The 20782-nt window shown below is 53.7% G+C and overlaps 1 protein-coding gene and 1 long non-coding RNA gene across 3 annotated transcripts in view; both read right to left on the bottom strand.

Moving 5' to 3' along the window:
* The window catches only part of PDPK1 (3-phosphoinositide dependent protein kinase 1), a 76560-nt gene extending 64647 nt beyond the window's left edge, over positions 1-11913 (bottom strand). Inside the window, exon 1 of one of the 2 annotated variants that reach the window (XM_030299908.1) lies at positions 11789-11913. In XM_030299908.1, coding sequence (XP_030155768.1) covers positions 11789-11812 — 24 coding nt within the window. In that variant the 5' untranslated portion in view covers positions 11813-11913. Of the gene's footprint in view, positions 1-1406; positions 1627-11788 lie in introns of those variants that run through there. The other variant, XM_030299909.2, reaches the window with a different exon arrangement.
* Positions 11914-12708: 795 nt separating this feature from the next.
* LOC115503651 lies at positions 12709-19095 on the bottom strand. The gene is made up of 3 exons (XR_003965470.1): positions 18467-19095; positions 16669-17474; positions 12709-13340 (listed from the first exon to the last, which is right to left on the bottom strand). It is a non-coding gene; the product is annotated as an uncharacterized LOC115503651 (long non-coding RNA).
* Between the last annotated feature and the right edge of the window lie 1687 nt (positions 19096-20782).

The raw sequence follows: 20782 nt of genomic DNA, 5'->3' as shown, positions 1-20782 counted from the left end.
AAAGGCACATTAATTATATAACACTCAAACCTGAACCTCTCGCTGGGAATTAAGTTTATTCAACACACGTTTTCGCCATCATCTAGGCTGGAAATCTGAGTGATACCTAACTTGATCAAAAGGTTACCTCATGATGCCCTAAAGGCCAGGAGGCACCCAGCTGTTTGCTGTCCTACCCAGGGGAGCCAAATGCCGGGGCCTCCTCTTTCCCACTCTCCAGCTACCAGGTCGACCCCATCTCCTTCAAGGAAACCTCCCATGGCCTCCAAGACTAAAAAGTCAAAAGTTAAAAAAAATCTACAGCATATGGGCACTTCCAATGCCCTACCAATCCCTCTCCTCCAGAATTCCCCTCCTCTCCGTTCTGCTGGGCTGGGGACCCTCAGTACCTCCCACATATCTGATCCAGCTAGCTGTGCCCTCTCCTCCCCCTGTGCCCTTCAACCTTAGTGTGGACAGTGCTGCACTCTGTCCTGCCGGCCCACAGCTCATGCACCGCCAAGTGAACATCTCCCCTGGAGAGGCACAAGATTCCTGAGAGCAGTAAAGGGACCAACAGAAACTTCCCACAGTTCCTAAAAATGTCCTGGTTTTGCCTCCCATCAGTGTTTCCCACACATAAACATATAAAGCACGGACATGGATAACTGTTCTAGTAACTCTAACACATCATCCTGTAAGGAAAATGCCAGATTGTGGTCAGACTTGGGATCTTTAATCCTCGGAAGGTTCTCTCTCCTTAAAATAGGAAAAAACAAAAACAAAAACAAAAACCAGCCCCCAAAATGCCACTGGCCACATGAATAAATGTCACCTAGCAGGAACACCCATCCAGTGGTAAACACTTGTGTGGTTTGCAACAGCAGAAGAGACAGCGATTTCTAACCGAGGATGCCTCCTCTCCTGACAACTGAAAAGGCACTATAAGCAGCTGCCCTCCCTTCCTGGACTCTGTATCTGCAAAATTTGAATGAAGAGTTTCTTACTGGGAACAAAAATGGCCAAGCGAGACCCAGAGACACTGTGTCCCAGTGTTAACGGCTAACTGCCACAGCAGAGCTGCACACCACCATCGGCACACGGGGAAAGATCTATTTTGTCTAGCACGACATTCATCTACACCTCCTCCAACCACCCATTTAGAGGCAGTTGCCAGAAACAAGAGAAGGAGGAATATGGCAAGAAGGGTGCGCAGGCACACCAGTCTGTATTTCACCTTGTCTTAGCCAACTCTGCCCAGCTGACGCACACCTTCCACACACCTCCCGAGACTGGCCCCAGCCCCAGGGCGGGCCCTCGACACCCTGAGGTCTATCTGCCTGTGGCCGGGGGCTGTCACCATCATTTTCTTTGAAGTGCTTTCCCCTTAGACCCCTGCCCTGTTCTCTCTTCCTACCAATTCTTACCTTCATAAAGGTCTTGTATTTGCCGTGTGTAGATGGGAGGAGAAAAAAATGAAATCCACGATTTTCCGAAAATGCTTATCCTCGGAGTTCCAGGCTAGAAAAACACTCCAAACTCTGCTCTGGATTCACTCTACAAGCCCCAAAGAACAGCCCACAAGTTAGACTGCGACTCAAGGCAAAGTCTTCAGACAATGAACAACGGCAGCTTCACCAGAAAGGAAAAAAGCCAGGGGCGCCTGGGTGGCTCAGTCGGTTAAGCAGCCGACTTCGGCTCAGGTCATGGTCTTGCGGTCCGTGAGTTTGAGCCGTGCGGCGGGCTCTGTGCTGACAGCTCAGAGCCTGGAGCCTGTTTTGGATTCTGTGTCTCCCTCTCTCTGACCCTCCCCTGTTCATGCTCTGTCTCTCCCTGTCTCAAAAATAAATAAAAAACCGTTAAAAAAAAAAAAAAAACTTTTTTTAAAAAAGGAAAGGAAAAAGCCAGAAGAGAACGAATGAAAGCTGACCACCTAATTTTCACAAGGGCCAGGTGACATAACTCCATCCTCTTGCCTGCAAAGAGAGCAGGAAGGGACTGGGCACAGAGGACCTGAGCAGACCGTGGCAAATGCCCAGTGGATCACCGACTCCAAATACTCCAGAGGGGCAGGGGCCTGGCCCGGATTCGAAACCAGTTCTATCAGGGCATTCGGGTTCACTCCGTACCTGGGAACATCCCTGTCCCTGTGCTATCCCAGAAGTGTTCATGCTACCAGAAAGCAGTCGAAACAAGTAGGTACCTGGACCCCATGCCAGCTCTGATCCAGTGTGTAAGTTAGAAGCCCTGCAGGTCCCAGGTATCTTCACGTGGAACTCAGGAGTATCCAACTGGGTGAGTATGACAGTGCCTTCCAAAACAGAAATACTGTGGGGGCACCTGGGTGGCTCAGTCGGCTGAGCGTCCAACTTTGGCTCAAGTCAGAATCTCACGGTTCATGAGTTCAATCCCCGTGTCGGGCTCTGTTCTGTCAGTGCAGAAACTACTTTGCATCCTCTGTCCCCCGCTCTCTGCCCCACCCTCACTTGCACTCTCTCTCAAAAATATGTAAAATGTAAAAAAAATAGAAATACTGTGGTCATCCTATGACAAAATAACAAGTAACAGAGAGCAGAGCAGGGCCATAGACCTAATTCCAGTCATTAAGACCTAATCCTGTTTTGTCTCACCAGTAATAAGGCACGTGGACCCCTGACAGGATGCACTAGAGACACCCCACCTCTGTGGGATTCTTCCAGATCGATAACTCCAGTGTCATCACCAAAAACATCAGACAAAACCAAACTGAGGGACAGGCTACAAAATACTTGACCAATACTCTTCAAAAGCATCAAGTTCATGAAAAACTGGATGCAACGAGAATCTGTCCTAGACCAAAGGAAATCAAGGAAACAACTAAGTGAACGTGGCTCCTGGATGGGATCACAGAACAGGAGGACAGTGGTGGGGAGTGGGGGCGGGGATGACTGATGAAACCCCAACAGGTCTGCAGTTCAGAGCGTGGCACCAACATTCACTTCTGAGTTTGACAGAAGTGATATGCTGTAAAAATGTTAACATTAAGGGAGGTGGGATGATGGGTTTTATGGGAACTCTGTGTCTTTCACAACTTTTCTATATATATCTAAAATTACCCCAAAATCAGTTTAGTTTATTTATTTAGTTTTAAAGATCTTATTTTTAACTAATCTCTACATCCTGTGTGGGGCTTCAGCTCACAACCCCAAGATCCAGAGTCACATGCTCGACCAACTGGGCCAGCCAGGCACCCCAAGTTTATCGGGGTGCCTGGGTGACTCAGTCAGTTAAGCATCCAACTCTTGATTTTAGCTCAGGTCATGATCTCATGGTTTGTGAGTTCAAGCCCTACATTGGGCTCCAGGCTGACAGTGCGGAGCCTGCTTGGGATTTTCTCTCTCCCTCTCTCTCTGCCCCTGCCCTGCTTGGTCTATCAAAATAAAAAATAAATTAAAATATATTTAAAAAAAAAAAAAGTTTTTTGTGGGGCACCTGGTTGGCTAGTCAGTTGAATGTCTGACTCTTGATTTCAGCTCAGGTCATGCCTATCCCAGGGTTGCGGGAATGAGGCCCTGATCATGCTTCACACTGAGTATAGAGCCTGCTTAGGATTCTCTCTCCCCCCACCCCCGCCCCTCTACCCAGCCCCTCTCTAAAATAAAATTTTAAAACTAAGTTTTGGGGCGCCTGGGTGGCACAGTCGGTTGGGCGTCCGACTTCAGCCAGGTCACGATCTTGCGGTCCGGGAGTTCGAGCCCCGCGTCGGGCTCTGGGCTGATGGCTCAGAGCCTGGAGCCTGTTTCCGATTCTGTGTCTCCCTCTCTCTCTGCCCCTCCCCCGTTCATGCTCTGTCTCTCTCTGTCCCAAAAATAAATAAACGTTGAAAAAAAAAAAAAATTTAAAAACTAAGTTTTAAAAAAATGTTTCTTTGGAGGCTATTTTGATAGCTTCAAGTAAACTTAAACAATCTGAAGGAAATACACTTAAAGAAAAAAACTAACAGAAAAAGTTAAGAATAAATTTCCTAACACCCCCACCTTCTTTAGCTTGCATCGTCCAAAAGCCTTCTGTTTTTGGAGCAGAGAGGTCTCCCTGCAAAAGCCCCAGGCAAGCACAGCCCTCCTGGTCTTCCCAACACTAGACATGGCGCTCCCTCCTCAAACTTCCTCCACACTTGGCTGCCCCCTGCTCCCTTACCCTCTGGGTTGCCCTGCCAGGAAAGCCCCGGCTCAGTGCACATAAGTCCACGTTCTTCTGCCCTCCTCTCTGGAGCGGCCCCACTAAGGCTGGCAGAGCAATTCACTGCCCTTGGGGCCAGTCTCCCCTCGGCCCCTGGGGTGGGGCTGTGGCTGGTGGGACTCACAGGGCTGGGGGCACATGCAGGCTGTCCCACACCCGCTGAGCAGCCATCTTTTTCACCCAAGGATTCCTTCAGGCCACGAGTGTGGAGGCCTGGTTCTGTTGAGGTCTCTTCTCCATCACCAGACCATCCTCACCCCCTTCCACCCGAGACACAAAGCACAGTGCCAGCAGCTTCTGGGCAGGAGACTTTTCTAAGATTAAACAACAACAACAAAAAAAGCATTTAGATTACACGTTTTGTTTTCTTTTTTTAGGAATGAGAATAAAATGCATTCACAAATAAAATCTATATTTAGATACACATTTTTAAAGCTGTATATCTGATAATAACCAGCTATGTACATACAATCAGCAGAAGACTATAATTTTGACGAATGAAAAAAAACCCATCAAAGAAAAATGCCAAACTGCAGGAAGAAAAAAATGAGTTGACAATGGAAAAGGGGGGCAGTAAATACTGAGCTTCAGAGATCATGCACTGAGAGGACAGATTATTCTCTCAGCCTCCTGTCCAGCCTAAGTCATGGGCCACTCACTGCAGAGAAAAAAATGCAGAAGAGCTCAGGGCTCACTCTCGAGGAAGGAAGCCAGTTAATAATGACAAGAGCCCGGAAACAAGCAGTTATCAAGCTTCTTAGCTTTCCTAGTAAGTTAGCTTGCTACCTCACCTGCCCCCACAGGGTCTGGCTGCCGTGACTCTCCAGATCAGACCTTCCTAAGAGCAGAGCTGAGCAAAACCAGCGTCTGGGCAATTTTCCCAAAGAATGGGCTGGTCCCATCATTTCCCGAAGGAGGAACCCATGCTGCACTTCTTAACGGCCAGTGCTGGCCCATGCTGGGTCTAACGCTCCCGTCACTCCTGCCCTCCTGCTAGGTTGGTGGCTCTCTCACTGAGCATCCATGCGTAAGTGCACGGTAGGAACCTCTAAGATAAGGGGGGCTGCATGGACAACCCCCAGGACCATCAGCCACACAACCATCCGAGGAGGGTGGGGCTTCATGCACCTGGATGAAGAGCTGTGGCACTGGATGTGGTCACACCTAGTCACAGAGCTTATGCCCCTTTTAGGACAGGATACTTTTATAAATCAGAGCAAAGTCAAGGCCTGGGGAAAGCCCTCACTGACCTCGCCTAAAGCAGCAGAGAAATATGTGCCGTTTCCCCTAAGGGCCCTATATCATAAGAGAATAGCAGCTTGGCTTCTGGGCAGAGAGACTGCTAGGGTGACCCTCATCCTCAGGAATCTTCAAGGAAAAAGTCCTCCTAACGGGGAAAGCAACTGCCTTGAGAGTAGCTGTCTCTCGCGCAGAGTCCACATCACCGACACTGGCGGCTGGCACTTCTACAGGTTCGGTACTCAGGGTCTGGCTACGTGAGGACAGTGGTCCATGGCAGGACTTGCCCACCACGGCGGCAGTGCCAACATGAAAAGCCTCAGGTCAAATACTGTATGTTTGAGGTAAGTAGTTTGCTACTCCAGATTAACCCAACAGTTGGTCCCCAACCTGCAAGGAGCTATAGTTACGAAAAGAAATGGGTACCTCTGAAATATAAACTTTCAAGGGTCAGGTAAGTGATATAATATACACACGGAAAAAGAGAATATCTCCTTCTTAAGTTGTATTTCCTTAGACAACAGAAGAGTGGAACATGAATCCATGTTTTTAAGCGTCTGACTTCTTCCTGGTTTGGAATGCTTGCAAACGGGGCATTAAATAGGGAACAAACAGTTTCTGATGAAGCCCTCCACCCCTTGAGCATATACAGCTCTAAATGCAAGGGAATCAGAATGTACATGTAGGATTCTGACATGCTTTTAACAAATGGCAAAAATGGGAAGATACATGGGTATGTGACAAATACTACTGGAAGTCCAGGCATGAGAACCATGAAGAGAAAAGATGAGACAGTAACCAAAGCCATCCGGAGCCTCAAAGTTCAGAAAGACAAGGACAAACAAGGCACAGAACCTGTTTCAGAACTGACTATACAATAAACCTATTGCAGACCAAAGCGGACAGGGATGGGGCAGGGGTGGGTGGGACACACACAAAGAAGCTGATCACTCAGAAAAGGCTTCACGGTCACCAAGGGGATAGTTTCCACTGGGGGAATTTCTTCAGGCAAAGAGGAAGAGCCTGAAGAGGAGAAACCGGCAGCTTAGAACAACCTGGACACTACCTGGGCTGTACAGGGCACTCGGCAGGTGCATCTGAGAAGGGACTCTCATCGAGGAGGAGCAAAGGGACAGGCTAGGAGAGACAGGGAAGTCCTAGGAATGCTGGAACTGAGGCACCCTTCCAGCAGTGCTCACTTCCCAGTCACCGAGAAAGGGGGACTAGGAACAAAGTGTGTCAATGTTTTCAGCCCTGCCAGGGGAGAGTGTGTGATGAGAATGCGATATGGCCACCCCTTGAGATGAAGCCACTTCCTTCACTGTAGGGGAACATCCAGAGCCTCTACTTCAGACTGGGTCTAAGAGCAAGATCTGCAAGGTAGAACCTTTTCCTCCTGGGTGGCACAGAGTTCCCAGGTCCACTGCAGGCTTTGTCCTCCCAGCTTCTCAGAAACAGGGAGGGAGAACAGAAAAGTTAACTCCAGGCCCCTTTTCCCACAGGTACCACGGCAGGTCAAAGCACATAACAACAATTTCTGTAAGGCTTCAAGCTTCCCTGCAAATCTTATCAGCCTTCTCTGACAGCATCCAATATACAGCTGTCGCTTTGAGATACAACTCTCACTGCAGTACAATTAATTCCAAAAGAGAAAAATAGGTTGAAGAATGAGACTTTAACAATGATTTCATTGTAACAGCTAAGCTTCAGCCAGATGAATTCTGAGATACTTCCGAGATGCACATACACACACACACACACACACACACACACACACACACACACAACACACAGCTGCCTGCACACGGGCCTCTCCAGCCTTCTCCAGTGCGGGCAGACCTGCCACCACCAGCTCCACCAACATGCAGAAGGCACACACCTCCAGAACGACCTTGCTTGGCATCCAGACACACCTTCACACATGCCTTTAAATACTGCAATTCCCTGAAGGCTGCAAGCTGATTCAAAGCACAGTGGCTGGTGCAGAGGACACTTGATCTCGTCTGTGGGGCAGAGGAGGTCACTAGGCCACCAGGAACTATGTGCCCACCTTCATCAGGCTCCTGGGCAACACTCCAAATGCAAACCGTCCTTGTCTGCTTTGCGGGCCGTGCGTCCGGGCAGGGGCTGCTGACGTAGGCCGTGGCCGTCTATTCCGCCGCACCGAGCTTGCGGTGCTGTCAGTTCTACTTCTGTGGGCCTATGTGCAACCCAACTATTTACACAGAAACCTGAATCGGTTCCTCTGATGAGGGATTTGAAACCCACAAATGTAAATCCTTTATAACAAACTATCTCTCTTAAGACATTCAAAAGGACTTGGAATTTCTTGGAGTAAAAATTTCAGTTTAAGTAAGGAAAATTTTCCAGTCTAAGAGGATGGAAACAGACTCTGTGCAACTACATAATGCAACCAGTCAAGCGGTGAAACAGATCCCCAAGAACCATCGCGAACCTGAAAGGCCTTTCATATCCAAGGCACTATCAGCAGAACATATTCCCCATCGCTCGAAAATAACGCACTCTGGGGTGCCTGGGTGGCTCAGTCAGTTAAGCATCTGATTTCAGCTCAGGTCGTGATCTCACGGTTTGTGGGTTCAAGCCCCATGTTGGGCTCTGCGCTGGCAGCGTGGAGCCTGCTTGGGATTCTGTCTCCCTATCTCTCTATCCCGTCCCTACCCACACGCGCACATACATTCTCTCTCGCTCGCTCTCTCTCAAAAATAAATACATAGGAAAGGAAAGGAAAGGGGAAAGGAAAGGAAATCAACTCTGCCTGTCGATTCAGCTAGAGACTGGATACAAAACCGGTTCTCGATAATCAAGCAATGTTTTAAAGGGTCCGGTATGAAACACGACCCAGTTACAGAAGGCACTACTAAAAAGGCCTGAATGATACCCGTCCAAAACTTCGTTTCCACACCAGCACTTCCTCCCCGGTGATTTGCCCTTTGAACCTGCCTTCAAAACAACTGCACTCCTCACCCCTTCGGCCAGCTGTCATCAAAAGGGCAGGGGCAGAGCTCGCACACGTCCGTCCCAGCCCTCACACCTGCTGAGGGAGTCATTTCTGCATCAAACGTTCCTCAGCCACACATGGATCCCACCAAAGTCCATTTCCACGGAAAATTCTCCTCAGGAAAGGTCCAAGTGCACTGCCAGGGAGGGCTCTCCAACACTACCAACTCGGGAGGGGACGGAGCGCGCTCACACCCGTTTCCGCAGCGGTTTCCCCCTTCATCACACCCCTCGCCCTCCACGCACCCAAACCCCACGTGGTGCGGCTCAGGGGATGAGGACGTGGCACGAAGGGAAGACACGCCCTGGGGTCGCCTTTTCTTCCTCACCAAAACTGGGCTCAGGCGGCCTAGAGGCCGAGGCCTGCATCTGAAGAGCTGCCCAGGGCCTCTGCTCAGGCCCGCGTCGACACGGGCTGCCGCCGCGCTCCTTCCCACAAGACCCTGTCGGAAGAGGACAAACCCACACTCCCACCTCTCAGTGTGGGGACCTCGCCATGCCTGCTCTGCAGGGGCGTCGCAGGGACAGAAACACATCACACCACCCGAGACCACGATGAGAGGGAGCTACCCGAAAAGGAGTGTGGAAATCAGAACCCACTCCTTTCCATGTCCCCCGCTCTCCCAACCGCCTCCCCGCACAGACGCGGCCACGCTCGCAGAAGCGTCTCCCGCTTTACCTCCAGCAAAGTCACTGCAGCCCTGGTCTCCCAGAGGGAGGAATCCGAGCCTCCCCCACTCAGAACAGCGGCCCCCAAACACAGATGAAGCGGAGCCTCTTTCCAAACAGCTGCTTTCTGACAGTGTGAGGCCGAAACGGGCTCCAGGGGTCACAGAGTTCAGCCATCTGCCCGAGAAATAAGTAAGTGTGCGGTCCTTCCACGTGAAGAGGTCCCTCCTGCCTCCAGCACGGCTCCGTCGGGACACTCAGGCACAAACCCCGGGAAAGACGTTCTGGGCAGTGGCACCGAGGACCTCCTCAAGCCAGTGGCGTCCGAGCCCCCCGCCAGGCCGGCCCTCAGGGCCCTCCCCACACGAGGGGGCAGAGGGGAGCCCGGGGCCCTGCGCGGCTCAGTCGTGGGTTCAAGAGGCGCTCGGTTTAACAGGTAGATACTTACCCCCCATCCATCGGTCTCCCGGTCTCCACGCCCGTAAAACGGGAACGACCACCGACCTCACCCCACCCTATCAACGGAAATCAAGCAACACGGCGGGAGCTATCTGGAAAGTGCCTGCTTTTTAAAGTAAGTGTTCAACAGGGGACCCCGGGTGGCTCAGTCGTCTAAGCATCCGCTCTTGATTTCGGCTCCGCTCGTGATCTCATGCTTCGGTCAGGATTTCAGTTTGTGAGTTGGAGCGTGAAGCCGGCTTGGGACTCTCTCCCTCCCTCTCTCTCTGCCCCTCCCCCCTCAAAAAAACTAGAGAAAATTTTAAAAAACAAAGTCCGTGCTCAGTACGCGGTATGGACAGCCTCCGCCCACCTGAGGATCCAAGCAGGCTAGGCCACGTTCAGACCTCTCGGTAGTGCCCCCCTGCTGGCGGCGCACGCTCAGAAAAGTGGCACGATCCACAGCTGGGCCACGGGCTTCTCCCACAGCGCCACCTTGAAAATCCAGACCCGAACTGTCAGAAGCGCCAAGCCTATCTGTCCTCGGATGAAAAGCCAATACTGGGGGCACCTGCGCCATCAGCCATCACCGAGGGGAAATACGGCCTATCTTCACCCGGCAGGGGGACCAACAAAAGCCTTGCTCCTCTTCCTGACGGCGGCGAGGTGTCTCCGCTGTACCCAGATTCATTTTCCCAACATGGATGCCAGCAATTCCGCGCTAAGAAGACGGCTTACTAGAGAAAACTCCCGATGTCGACCGCCCATCACGCGAAGGGCCAAGACGGTGAGGAAATGTGCTCTCTGCCCCTTCCGAGGACTCCAGCAAAGTTCGCACCTTGCGCGCCCAACAGCACCGCCGTAGGGACGGTTCGTGTTATACGCTTTCGGGATCGTGCTCACCCCCGCCCTCCACTGAGGCTCGCCAAAAGCCTCTTTCGTGTTTTTGCCTGTCAGCCCAGACACCCCAGGGTACGGCCACATGTCGCAACGGCCAAGACGGCCCCTTTCCCTTTCAACCGTTTTTCCTCAACTGAACAGTCCTCCTCTGCGGCTCTGGAGCGTCCCCATCCCTACGGTGTTCTCCGCCTGAAGTCCACTGAGGAGCTGCAGAAGGTTCAAGAACCAGCTGAAGTTAACTACAAATGCGGGGCGGCTCTGTGTTTTAATCTCAGGAGAGGATTTATTCCTTCCGTCAGATTCTCAAAGGGGTACAAGACACCCCCCCACCCCGGGCAAAAAAAAAAAAAAAAAAAAGATTAAGAACCGCCACCACAAAGCTGTACGCTGCAAAACAAGGAGTCGGGTCCATTTCCTGGGTCTTCTTTCATTTAAGTGATGTTCCTTGCCTTTGGAACCTATTTGCACCCACTTCTCAGTTGCGCCCAAGGTATAAATCGTGAAAACACCTTCGCAACTCCCCAACTCAAACACCGGGAAAACATCAAAACGCTCAAGATACTTTTAGCACCGGGGGGGGGGGGGGGGTGGAAACACTTTTAAGCAAAAACATTCAACCCAACAAGTGCTTTTCCCTTTTATTTTCCCCTGAAACCCCTCCTCCCCGTCAGGATCACTCTCCCCCCCCCCCCCCCCAAATCCCCCCCCCCGGTAAGCAGGTTCAAGTCTGGCCCCCTTGGGGCTTCCCACTCTCGAAGCCGGGGCTGGAGAAGAGCCCCGAGGCAGGAACAGCACCCGTGGCCGCTCGGCCGGGCCGGGACAGCAGTCTATCACATTCCATCCTAGGAGTGAATTCGGGGGGCCCGGGGCATCAGGTGCTCCGGGCAAGAACTCGTACCTCCTGCTCCGCTGCGGCAGAGGCACTGGGAGCCCCCCTTCCAGGTGAAGGCCCAGGGCGGTTCCTCCGCAGACGGAACGAAAGGTAAGCCCAAAGGCTCGGCTCCAGGCCGCGGCGCGCCGAGAAAACAAACTTTCCAAGCACTTCCACCGCGACAGGCCAGTGACACCTCCCCGGCCTCCCCCGCCCTCCGCGCGTCTGTCAGCGCCCCCGCCGGGCAGGCTCCCGCCGCGCCGGGGCCCGGGCTCCCCGCGACGGCCGAGCAGCGCCCTCACGAAGCCCGCGGTCCTCTTGCCCGGCCGCCCGGCCGCAGGTGAGGCGCCGCCCGGCCCTCGGGACCCGGGGCCGCCCCGCCTCACCGGGGCCCGGCGGCCGCCGCGCTTGGCCGGGCGACGGGCCGGCGCGCCCGAGCGGCCGGCGCGCACTCACCAGCTGGCTGGTGGGTCTGGCCATGGGCCCGCGTCGGCGCGGGCGCCTCCCCCGCAGCGCTGCGCGACTCCGCGCCTCCTCAGCGTCCTCCTCCCCGCGGCGGAGCCCCAGCAATGGCCGCCCTCATCCTGCGCCCGCCCCGCCGCCCGCCGCCCCCGGCCGCCGCCCCGCCCCACGCGCGACGCCGGCGGGACTTCCGCCGCCCCGCCGCTGCCGCCGCCCGCTCCCATTGGCACGAGCCCGCCGTCGCTCCGCCGCGGCTCGGTCAGCCCTGCCGGCGCCTCCCGAGCCGCATTTCCGGGTTGGGGCCCGGCGAGCGGGAGAGGCCCCGGCCCCGTTTCGGACGCGGGGGAGACCCGCGCGAGCCAATCCGGGGGCCGTGGGGCGGGGCCCGCGCGGGAAGAGAGGGGCGCTGTCATCCCTGGCTCCCACAGTGGGAAACTGAGGCTCGCAGGGCCCCCCAACACCCAGCTGGCCAAGGTCACGCCCAAGGCAGCGGCGGGGCCGGGCTCGGACGCGTGGCTCGGACCGGGAGCCGGGCTCTGCGTAAACACCGAGAGACGCAACTTTGATGGCTACAAAACTGAGAAGTGTTCACAGACGGAAATTTGGGCTGCAAAATCAAATATAAATTTGGAAGAAAATAGTCCCATCGCATCACTGCTGACAGTCCCAGGGACACCTTCAGAACTTTCTTCTTTGCTTATGGTTTGGGGGAGGGGGGTTGTAGTTGTGGATGATAATGATGGTGTGAATTTTTTTGTAGTTGTTAATGATGATGGTGTTATTGTTGGTTTGTTTTTTTTTTTTAGCTGTGGTAAAATATACATAAAATTTAACACCTTAACCATTTGAACACATGCCGTGTGCACAGTTCAGTGGTATAAAGTACATCCACATTGTTGTGTTGTGACCAGGCTGTCTTAAAAAAAAATCAGAATCATCTTCGTCACCTCAGGTTGCATACTTTTAAGTAACCTTTTCTGGGGCGCCTGGGCTCAGTCGGTTGGGCTCTGACTTCAGCTCAGGTCATCTCACAGTTCGTGGACCTGAGCCCAGCATCCCTGACAGCGCCAAGCCTGCTTGAGATTCACGCTCTCTTCCTCTCTCTGCCCCTCCCCTGCTTGCTCGCTCTCACTCGCTCTCAAATATAAACATTTTAAAAAAAAATGTTAATTACATAATAAATAAAAATAACCTTCTACTCCCAAAAGAAATACGTTTATTTTTTAATAGCAATTTAGACAGTACAGAGACTAATTAGATAAATTAATCCATAATCCCACTAACGAGAATTAATTCTTGAATAGCAGTGATAGCTGCTAACGTGAGCCAGCACTTACTCTTAGTAAAGAATTTTCATGCCTAATCTCTGAACAAGTATCCTTGCTAGTACTGCCCCACTTTTCAGATGAGGAAGCTGAGGGATTCTGAGCTCTGTAACTGGCCCTAGGTCTTGTAGAGCCACAGCCTGGATCTTGATATCCATATGCCAGAGACTATGCGTTAGACCGTCCAGCCTCTACTTGTCCGAACTTTGAGTGTTCTGCACCTTAAAGAACAGTAAAAAGGTAAATGTAACTCCTACTCCCCAAAAGGGCTTATGCAGGTTGATACTTTTTTCACTTAACACTGTCTTCATTTCGTATCCTGTACAGCTCTCCCGCACCTGACTGCCATCTTGCCCACTCTAAGGACTGCAGAGGACTCCACTGGAGGAAGCCTAGAGTTTATAGACCCACGTATTGATCAAGTTCCCTCCTGACACCGAAGTGGTTCCCAGACGTCTTCCTCATAGACAAAGCTCTGCGCTTAAATTCAAGCACACCTTTATTTCCTTCGGATAAATCCTTAGCAGAAGGAATTGCTGGGTCAAAGTACAGGGATTCCTCTCAGGACTTTTGATACATGCCACAAACTGCCAATTGCTTACCCCGCTCCAGACACTAACCCTCAGTGAACACAAAGACAAGGTCAAAGTAGGTACCAGCTCTTGCCACCAAAGCAAGCCACACTCGATATTTGAGAACACTGGAAACATTCTGCATCATAACCCTTACTACCTATAAAAATCGGTATATCTGATTTTACCCACAACAGCTCCATGAGCAGTAGGTACTATGACCATTTCTATCTTGTACTTGGGGAAACTGAGGCTTCGGTGCCTTGCCTACTCTCAGCCATAGAGCTACCAGGTCACAGAGCACAGAACTCCAAACCAGTGCTGACCAGCACCACCGCCTTGCTCTTGGCCACTGCACTCAACTGCCTCCCAACAAACCCTTCTTTTGTATTTATTTGAGTCCTCACAAAGTAATAATAACTTATCCTCAGAGAACGCTGACCATTAGACGTATGTTACTAATTCTCATCACAATCCTATGAGATACTCGGTATTTATGACCATCTCACATGTGAAATTTGCCAGACTGTACACCAAATGCAACTGTAAATAAATACAGAGCTTAGAGTCTAAAGAATACACATCAAGAGCGAGCTTTCCCAGAAAGTTACCGACTGATGTGCTCCACCAAATGACGCGGTAAACCAAGAAGACGCGAGATCAGGAAACAGGAAAAAAAACAAAACACACAGGAGGGTGGTGAATGGAAGTCCCAGGATCTGTCCATCCAGCAAGTAAGCACTGAGTCTCCCCTCCATCCCAAGCACTGGGCTAGACACTGACAATTCACCAGTGATTAAAACACCAAAAATCTCTGCTCTGTGAGAGTCGGATGCCACTGGGGGCTGGGGGGGCGGGGAGGAAGGGCAGGGGGGAGAGACCATCAAAGAAGCAAGTCGTATGACATATTAGAAGATAGCAAGTGCCATAGGGGAGAAAGAAAACCAGTGGGGACTCAGGAGTGCCTGGGGATGGGGTGCAATTTTAAAAGACTAATGAGAAACCCCAGGATAAGAGCAGGGAGGAAGCACATTTACAGTCACAGTACAGACGCACTGCGTCAACCGGCAGTTACCATCCTCTACCTCGGAGGGACCCGGAGAGGAACGGGGGCCTGAGAGAGCTGAATCCTCATCCCTTGTAACAGAAAGGCAATAGACAGTGACTGTACATGAGGAGTCAAGACATAAAGTACAGGGGTGCCTGGATGGCTCAGTCAGTTGAGCGTCCAACTTTTGATTTCAGCTCAGATCATGATCTCACGGTTCATGAGTTCAAGCCCCGCATCGGGCTCTGCTCTGACAGCACAGAGCCTGCTTGGGATTCTATCTCCCTCTTCTCTACCCCTTCCCCACTGGTGGGCCCGCACGCTCACTCTCTCTATCTCTCTCAAAATAAATAAACTTAAAAAAAAAAAAAAAGACAAAGTACAAAACAACGGACATAAACATCAGGAAGAACATTTAAAGGGTAGTAAGCAGGATGTGAGTAAGGAGAGGTGAGGTGAGGCAGGGGCTGCTATTATCACAAGCCTGTTTAGAATTCTCTGGCCTCTTGGGGACACCTGGGTGGCTTGGTCAGTTGAGCGTCTGACTCTTGATGTAGGCTCAGGTCATGATCTCAGGGTTGTGGGATCGAGCCCCGAGTCAGGCCCTGTGCAGACATGGAGCCTGATGCTTGGGATTCTCTCCCAATCTCTCTCTCTGTCCCACCCCCGTCTCTCCCGTCCCCCCTCCTGCCCTCTCCCCGCCATGGGCACATGCGCGCTCTCTCTCTCTCTCTCTCTCTCTCTCTCAAAAATAAATAACATTAAAAAAAACCAAAAGGAACTATCTGGTCTCTTCAACACTGATGCAAATAAAAATTATAAAATGGATGTATCTTCTCACCATGGAAATTGTAAGCAGCTCTCACCATGACTGTAAAACTGTGCAAGGATGTTTATAACAGCATAGCTTAACAAAAAGAAAAAAAAAGGAAAGAAAAGAAAAGAAAAATAACCAGAACATTCATCAACAAGAGAATGGTAAACACATTATGGATATTCATCCTGGAGAATTCGATGCAGCTACGGGAAGGAAGAGAGGGAAGGTCTAAGCGAGAGGCCCAAAGGCAGAGAAGCAAGTCACAGAATAGGGACCGAGGTCTTCACCTTTTTTTTTTTTAGTTAGAGTCGCTCACACAAAGCAATTCAAAGAGAAACGGGGAGGGGGAAAACCTTGAGGGAAAAGTACTCGGAGAAAGGCCAGAGCCCACCAGAGCAGCAGGTGCAGTAGGCACCCTGCCGGCCTCAGGGGAAGGGGCGAGAGGAGAGGGGAAAGCAGGGGAGCGGGCTGCAGGGGCAGGGCAGGGAGGAGCAGTCGAAAGAGGAACAAGGACAGTGCTTAGTTCTCGTGGGGCCTCAGTGGCAGCCAGTGTGCAAGGCCAGGCCAGGCCAGGCCACCCCTCTCTACCCAGGGAGAGGCAGGGCACCCCCTACGTGGGTCAGGTGTGGCTGCCCGTCCCGGGACAGTGGGCAGCAGGGGGGATGGACTCACCTGGCACTACACAGTTCACTGGCGCCCCCGGCTGGAGGAAGGAGAGGGACAGCCCATGGCTCTCCTCTCTCCCTACCCTGCCCAATGCCTCTGTCCCTGGTGGAAGGGTGACCCGAGGCCAAGAATGCAAGGCCTGGCTTGACATTGTGAGGTCATGTTCCACACAAGGAGGAACGGGGGATGCCCATACCATCCTGGGAGGGGCTGGAAGGCTGCCTTATGTACATGGCCTGGGGCCGGGGGAGCCCCACTGCAACCGGGCCCTGTGCCCCCCATGGTCCATGGTATTTCGCCCATCTCTCGCTCATTCCTCAAACCGTCACGGCACAAGGGAGAAAACCCTGGTCCAGAGGCCGTGGCACTTGCCACACAGCTCGTGTATTAGTTACCGAGCCCTATGTAACAAACTATCCCGAAGCTCAGAGACATAAAACGACAACCTTTATGATCTCATGGTTTCTGTGGGTCGGGGAAGCCAGGAGCAGCTTGGCCGGGTGGTTCCGGCTCAGGGTCTCTCAGGAATGTGCAGTCGAGACATCAGCAAAGGCTGAGTCATCTGAAGGCTTGACGAGGACAGGCGGGACCACTTCCAGGTGGCCCATTCACTCAGATATGGTGGAGGCCTCAGTTCCTCACCATGGGGCCCCTCCACAGAGCTTTCCCGAGTATCCCTATGCTATGACAGCCGGCTTTCCCAGAGTGAATGATTCCAGAGAAAGAGAGCACACCAGCATAGAATCCACAATGACTTTTACACCCCAATTGCCAAAGGATCTACCTCACTTCTCCTGCACTTACTGGTCACACAAAGGCGCCCAGCACACATGGGGGGAACTCTGCTAGGGTGTGGATCCCCGGAAGTAGATCGCCGGGGACCATTTTCAAGGCCGGGCACCATAGCTAGCTGAGGGCAGAGCCAGGATTCCAATTCTTCCGGGACGTACGGAGGACATGGGGAGAGCCAAGAGAAGAAAGGCACGCCAGGCCTGCCACCCCTGGAGGTTTCGAGGCAGGCAGGGAAACGAATGAACACACATCAGTTAGGGAAACAAGGAGACTCTTCGAAGATGAGAATGTGGTTTCCTGCCTCTGCTCGCTGAGTGCCTGGTCACCGTACTTAAGCTCCCAAGAGGCGTCAGCTGCACGTGGACGGACCAAAGGTGCCAACGCCAACAATTTCCCAGCCACCTGGGAAAAATGTCTTCCTGTATAAATTGTGCTCCGTGGTAACATATTTTAACTAGCCCTAGAGACGGGAAACAAAAGTTGCGTCAAATCTCAGGCAAGTAACCTTCTTCCCTAAGTCTCAACTTCCCCAGCTGTGAATGGGCGGACTCCCAAAACTGGCCAGATCCCAAGACTGAACCCGTCTGGTGTTAAGCACATCGGGAAATGAGCACTTTCATGCACTGATGATAGAATGTAGTATCTCCTTCAGACCCAGGCAGTAGGGAGGCCTGGCTGAGGCTCTCCTCTCTGGAAGGAACGTTGGACAGAATAACGGCCCCTCCGAAAACGTCCACGTCTTGTTCACCAACCTGTGAATATGTCGTATTACACAGGGAGAATTATGCCTGCCAATAAGCTAACCTTAAAAGAGGAAGGATTATCCCGGATTAACCAGCTCGGCCCAATATAATCACAAGGGTCCTTAAAAGATGGAAGAAAAGGAGTCCAAGTTCAGGGGAGACAACACGGAAAACACAACTGGCCCGCACCGGCTTTGCAAAGGCGGGATGCCACGAGACAACCAGTGTAGACGGCATCCCGGAGCTGGACATAGAAGATTCCCCCAGAACCTCCAGGGACAAGCAGACCCTGCCACCACTTTGATTTTGGCCCGCAAGACCCTATTCCTGACCCCAAACTCCAGAGCTTGCAAAATAAAGGTGTGTTCTTTTGAACCTCTAATTTGTGGTAATTTGTTACAGGGAAAGAAAACTAACACGGGAGGCCCTCCTGTGGCCACACAGAAACCGGGAACCCACGGGGACAAAAGGAGTGCCTACACGGGGTGCGCTTCTGCCTTCTAGACGCACTTGTGCATCTGGGCCCCCAGAATTCCTTGCGCGTCACTCCGCGGTCCCTCCTCCTCAGGGCGGTTGGGGTGCTGGGGGAGGAGGCCCACTGGTCCGTGGTGGGATCTGCTTCACGTTACGAAGCATCCATCTTGGAGAACACGGAGCACCTTGCTAAAATAGTGACACATTTCGATGTGTCCCCACCCAGGGAGCTTACCATTTCATGCTGCTTCACTAGAAAATACTGAAGAGCAGAACAGTATCAAAGTACAATTCCAGTTCATAAGACAAATCAAGACACAAACGTAGGGACAGGAACAGGATCACGTTGGAAGGATCACACCAAGCTCTTCATGGTGGGAGACTGAGAGGCAGGCAAGGCTCAGAGAGGGCCACCGCTCAGGGCACGGGCTGCCCCCCACCCCGGAGCTGCCTGCGGACGACAGGGGCACATGGAGGACGGTCCCAGGGTCTAAGCAGAGACGACCCCCATTCACCCTCCTGGTGCCACACCTCCTCCCGTACCACCCGCCCCGCCCCCCGAGACCCGGAGCAGGCTCCGAGCTGGGCGAAGCTGGGACAGGCAGTGGAGCCTGCCCCCAACTCCCCAACGCCAACGAGGGCGGGGAGAGAAGGGGCGCAGAGGGGGGCGGAGAGGAGCCGTGGTGCAAGAGGGGATGCACATGGGCGCGACTGGAATGGAGAAAAGAAGGGGAGCGGCGAGGCCGGAAGGTGTGCGAAGAGGTAGCCGGGCAGCTTGGGGCGCAGTGGGTCCGCGGCTCGCGGGGGCGCCGGGGGCCCTGGCCCCCGGCACCCACCCCCCCCACCCCCCCCAACCCCCCCCCCCCCCCCCCCCCCGTGCCGCGCAGTCCGGGGCTCTCGGCCTCGGGTCGGCCCTTTAACCGGTACTGGGTCAGCGAGCGACGCGCGTCCCGGCTGCTTGCCGCGACTCTCCCTCCGCAGAGCAATCCTGATTGGCCCCGGCAGAGGCCCGCCCCTTCTGACACTTCAGAGCCCGCCCCCCAGGGAGGAGCCCCTCCCACAGCAAGTGAGATTCCCCCGCCCCCCCGCCCTGTGCGCCGCACCTCTACAGGAGCAGTAGGTCCGCGTGTACCCGGCTCCTACGGCCGCAGGCCGCCCCGCGGGCGGAGCGGGTCGGACCGGACTCACTGCGCACGCTCTGCCGTTCGCGGCCAGCCCCTGTTCGGGCGCGGTTTCCCCCCACCCTTAAGCCGCTTCTCCGGTCTGGACCACCCAGATCCTCTGCACGAATCAGCGCTGGGACCCTGCGCTCGGAGCCTACGGAGACCGAAGCTTCGGAAGGGACGCCTCGGCGCCTGGACTCGAAACTGTATGCACTCTGAGCAGTCCAGGACCCTCAAGCGGATGCCTCTGTAGTGTTCAGGTGCGGCCGCCAGGCGGCCCTCGCCCCACTCCGCGGACTCACGACGCACCCGCCCCTGCATCGGGTGTCGCCACCACTGGGCCCTCTGTTCCTCCCACTCACGTACAACACAAAGCAAGCCACGAAGGAGGTACGGATGGCGCGCCAGGTCACCTCTCCAAGGACCCCACCTCAATGAAAGTCACCCCCACCCATCAGTGACTCAGCACGCCCCCCCCCCCCCCCCAGCGTCCGGGTCTACACCCACACTAGAACAAGCACGTTTCCACTTCACTTGTCTCCAGCCCCTTTGCCACCCTAGAGCCAGTCCCTCAGGGTCTTCTTGCTGGGGGTCTTACTTAAATGGCAGCATATCTTCTGTTCAAAACCCAGCAGCCTCAGACTCCAAAGTGGCATGGTGGGCGCAGGCTGGAGGAGGGTAACAAGGGTTAGTAATCTAGTGGGAACAGAGCTGCTCTGACGGGCGATGGAGACGTTTTGGAGGCCACGGTGGTGATGGACCACACCCTTCTGGCGAGGGTGGCCGACTGTCCCACCAACGCACTAAGCCTCTGCCACTGGATCTCTGTGGGGCGGTTCCCTGGCCTGGGTGCACGTGCCAACCAGCACCCGCCCCTGCCATCCCTGGTGTCACCCTTGCGGAAGCAGTAGCGCAGTTAGTCCTTCCCGGACGCTCCAGCCAAGAGTCAGCGTGCTGACAGGTTTAAGTGAGGCCCCCCGAGCTGAGCAGGCCAGGCCAAGTCCTCGCTGGGGCACTCACCAGCTCTCGAACTGGGAGCCCCACTTTCCCCGTCCGGAGAATGGGGACGACTCCTCTGGATGTCTGGCAGAGAACGGGTTAACACTGGCAATGCACGTGGAATAGAACCCAGCACAAATAAGGCAAGTGCCCACTGCTCAGCCTCTAACATATCTGGGAGCACCGCCTGCTCCCTGCCACCAGGGTGAGCTCGGGGAGACCCGCCTGCCCCTGGATCACTGGTGCAGCCGGCGGGCACTGGCACGATGCAGGAGCTGGTCAGTCCCCTGTCAGGTCTGTGATGTCCCTGCTGCCCACAGGCATGTGGCCAGAGACCCAGCCCCTTGGGACACCGAGGGTGGCTGCTGTCCCAGGCCTTTCCTGAGCCC

This window comes from Lynx canadensis, chromosome E3 (genome assembly GCF_007474595.2).
Source record: "Lynx canadensis isolate LIC74 chromosome E3, mLynCan4.pri.v2, whole genome shotgun sequence".
Lineage (NCBI taxonomy): Eukaryota > Metazoa > Chordata > Mammalia > Carnivora > Felidae > Lynx > Lynx canadensis.
The sequence above is the reverse complement of the archived record's forward strand: the minus strand, read 5'-3'. Positions and strand labels throughout refer to the sequence as shown.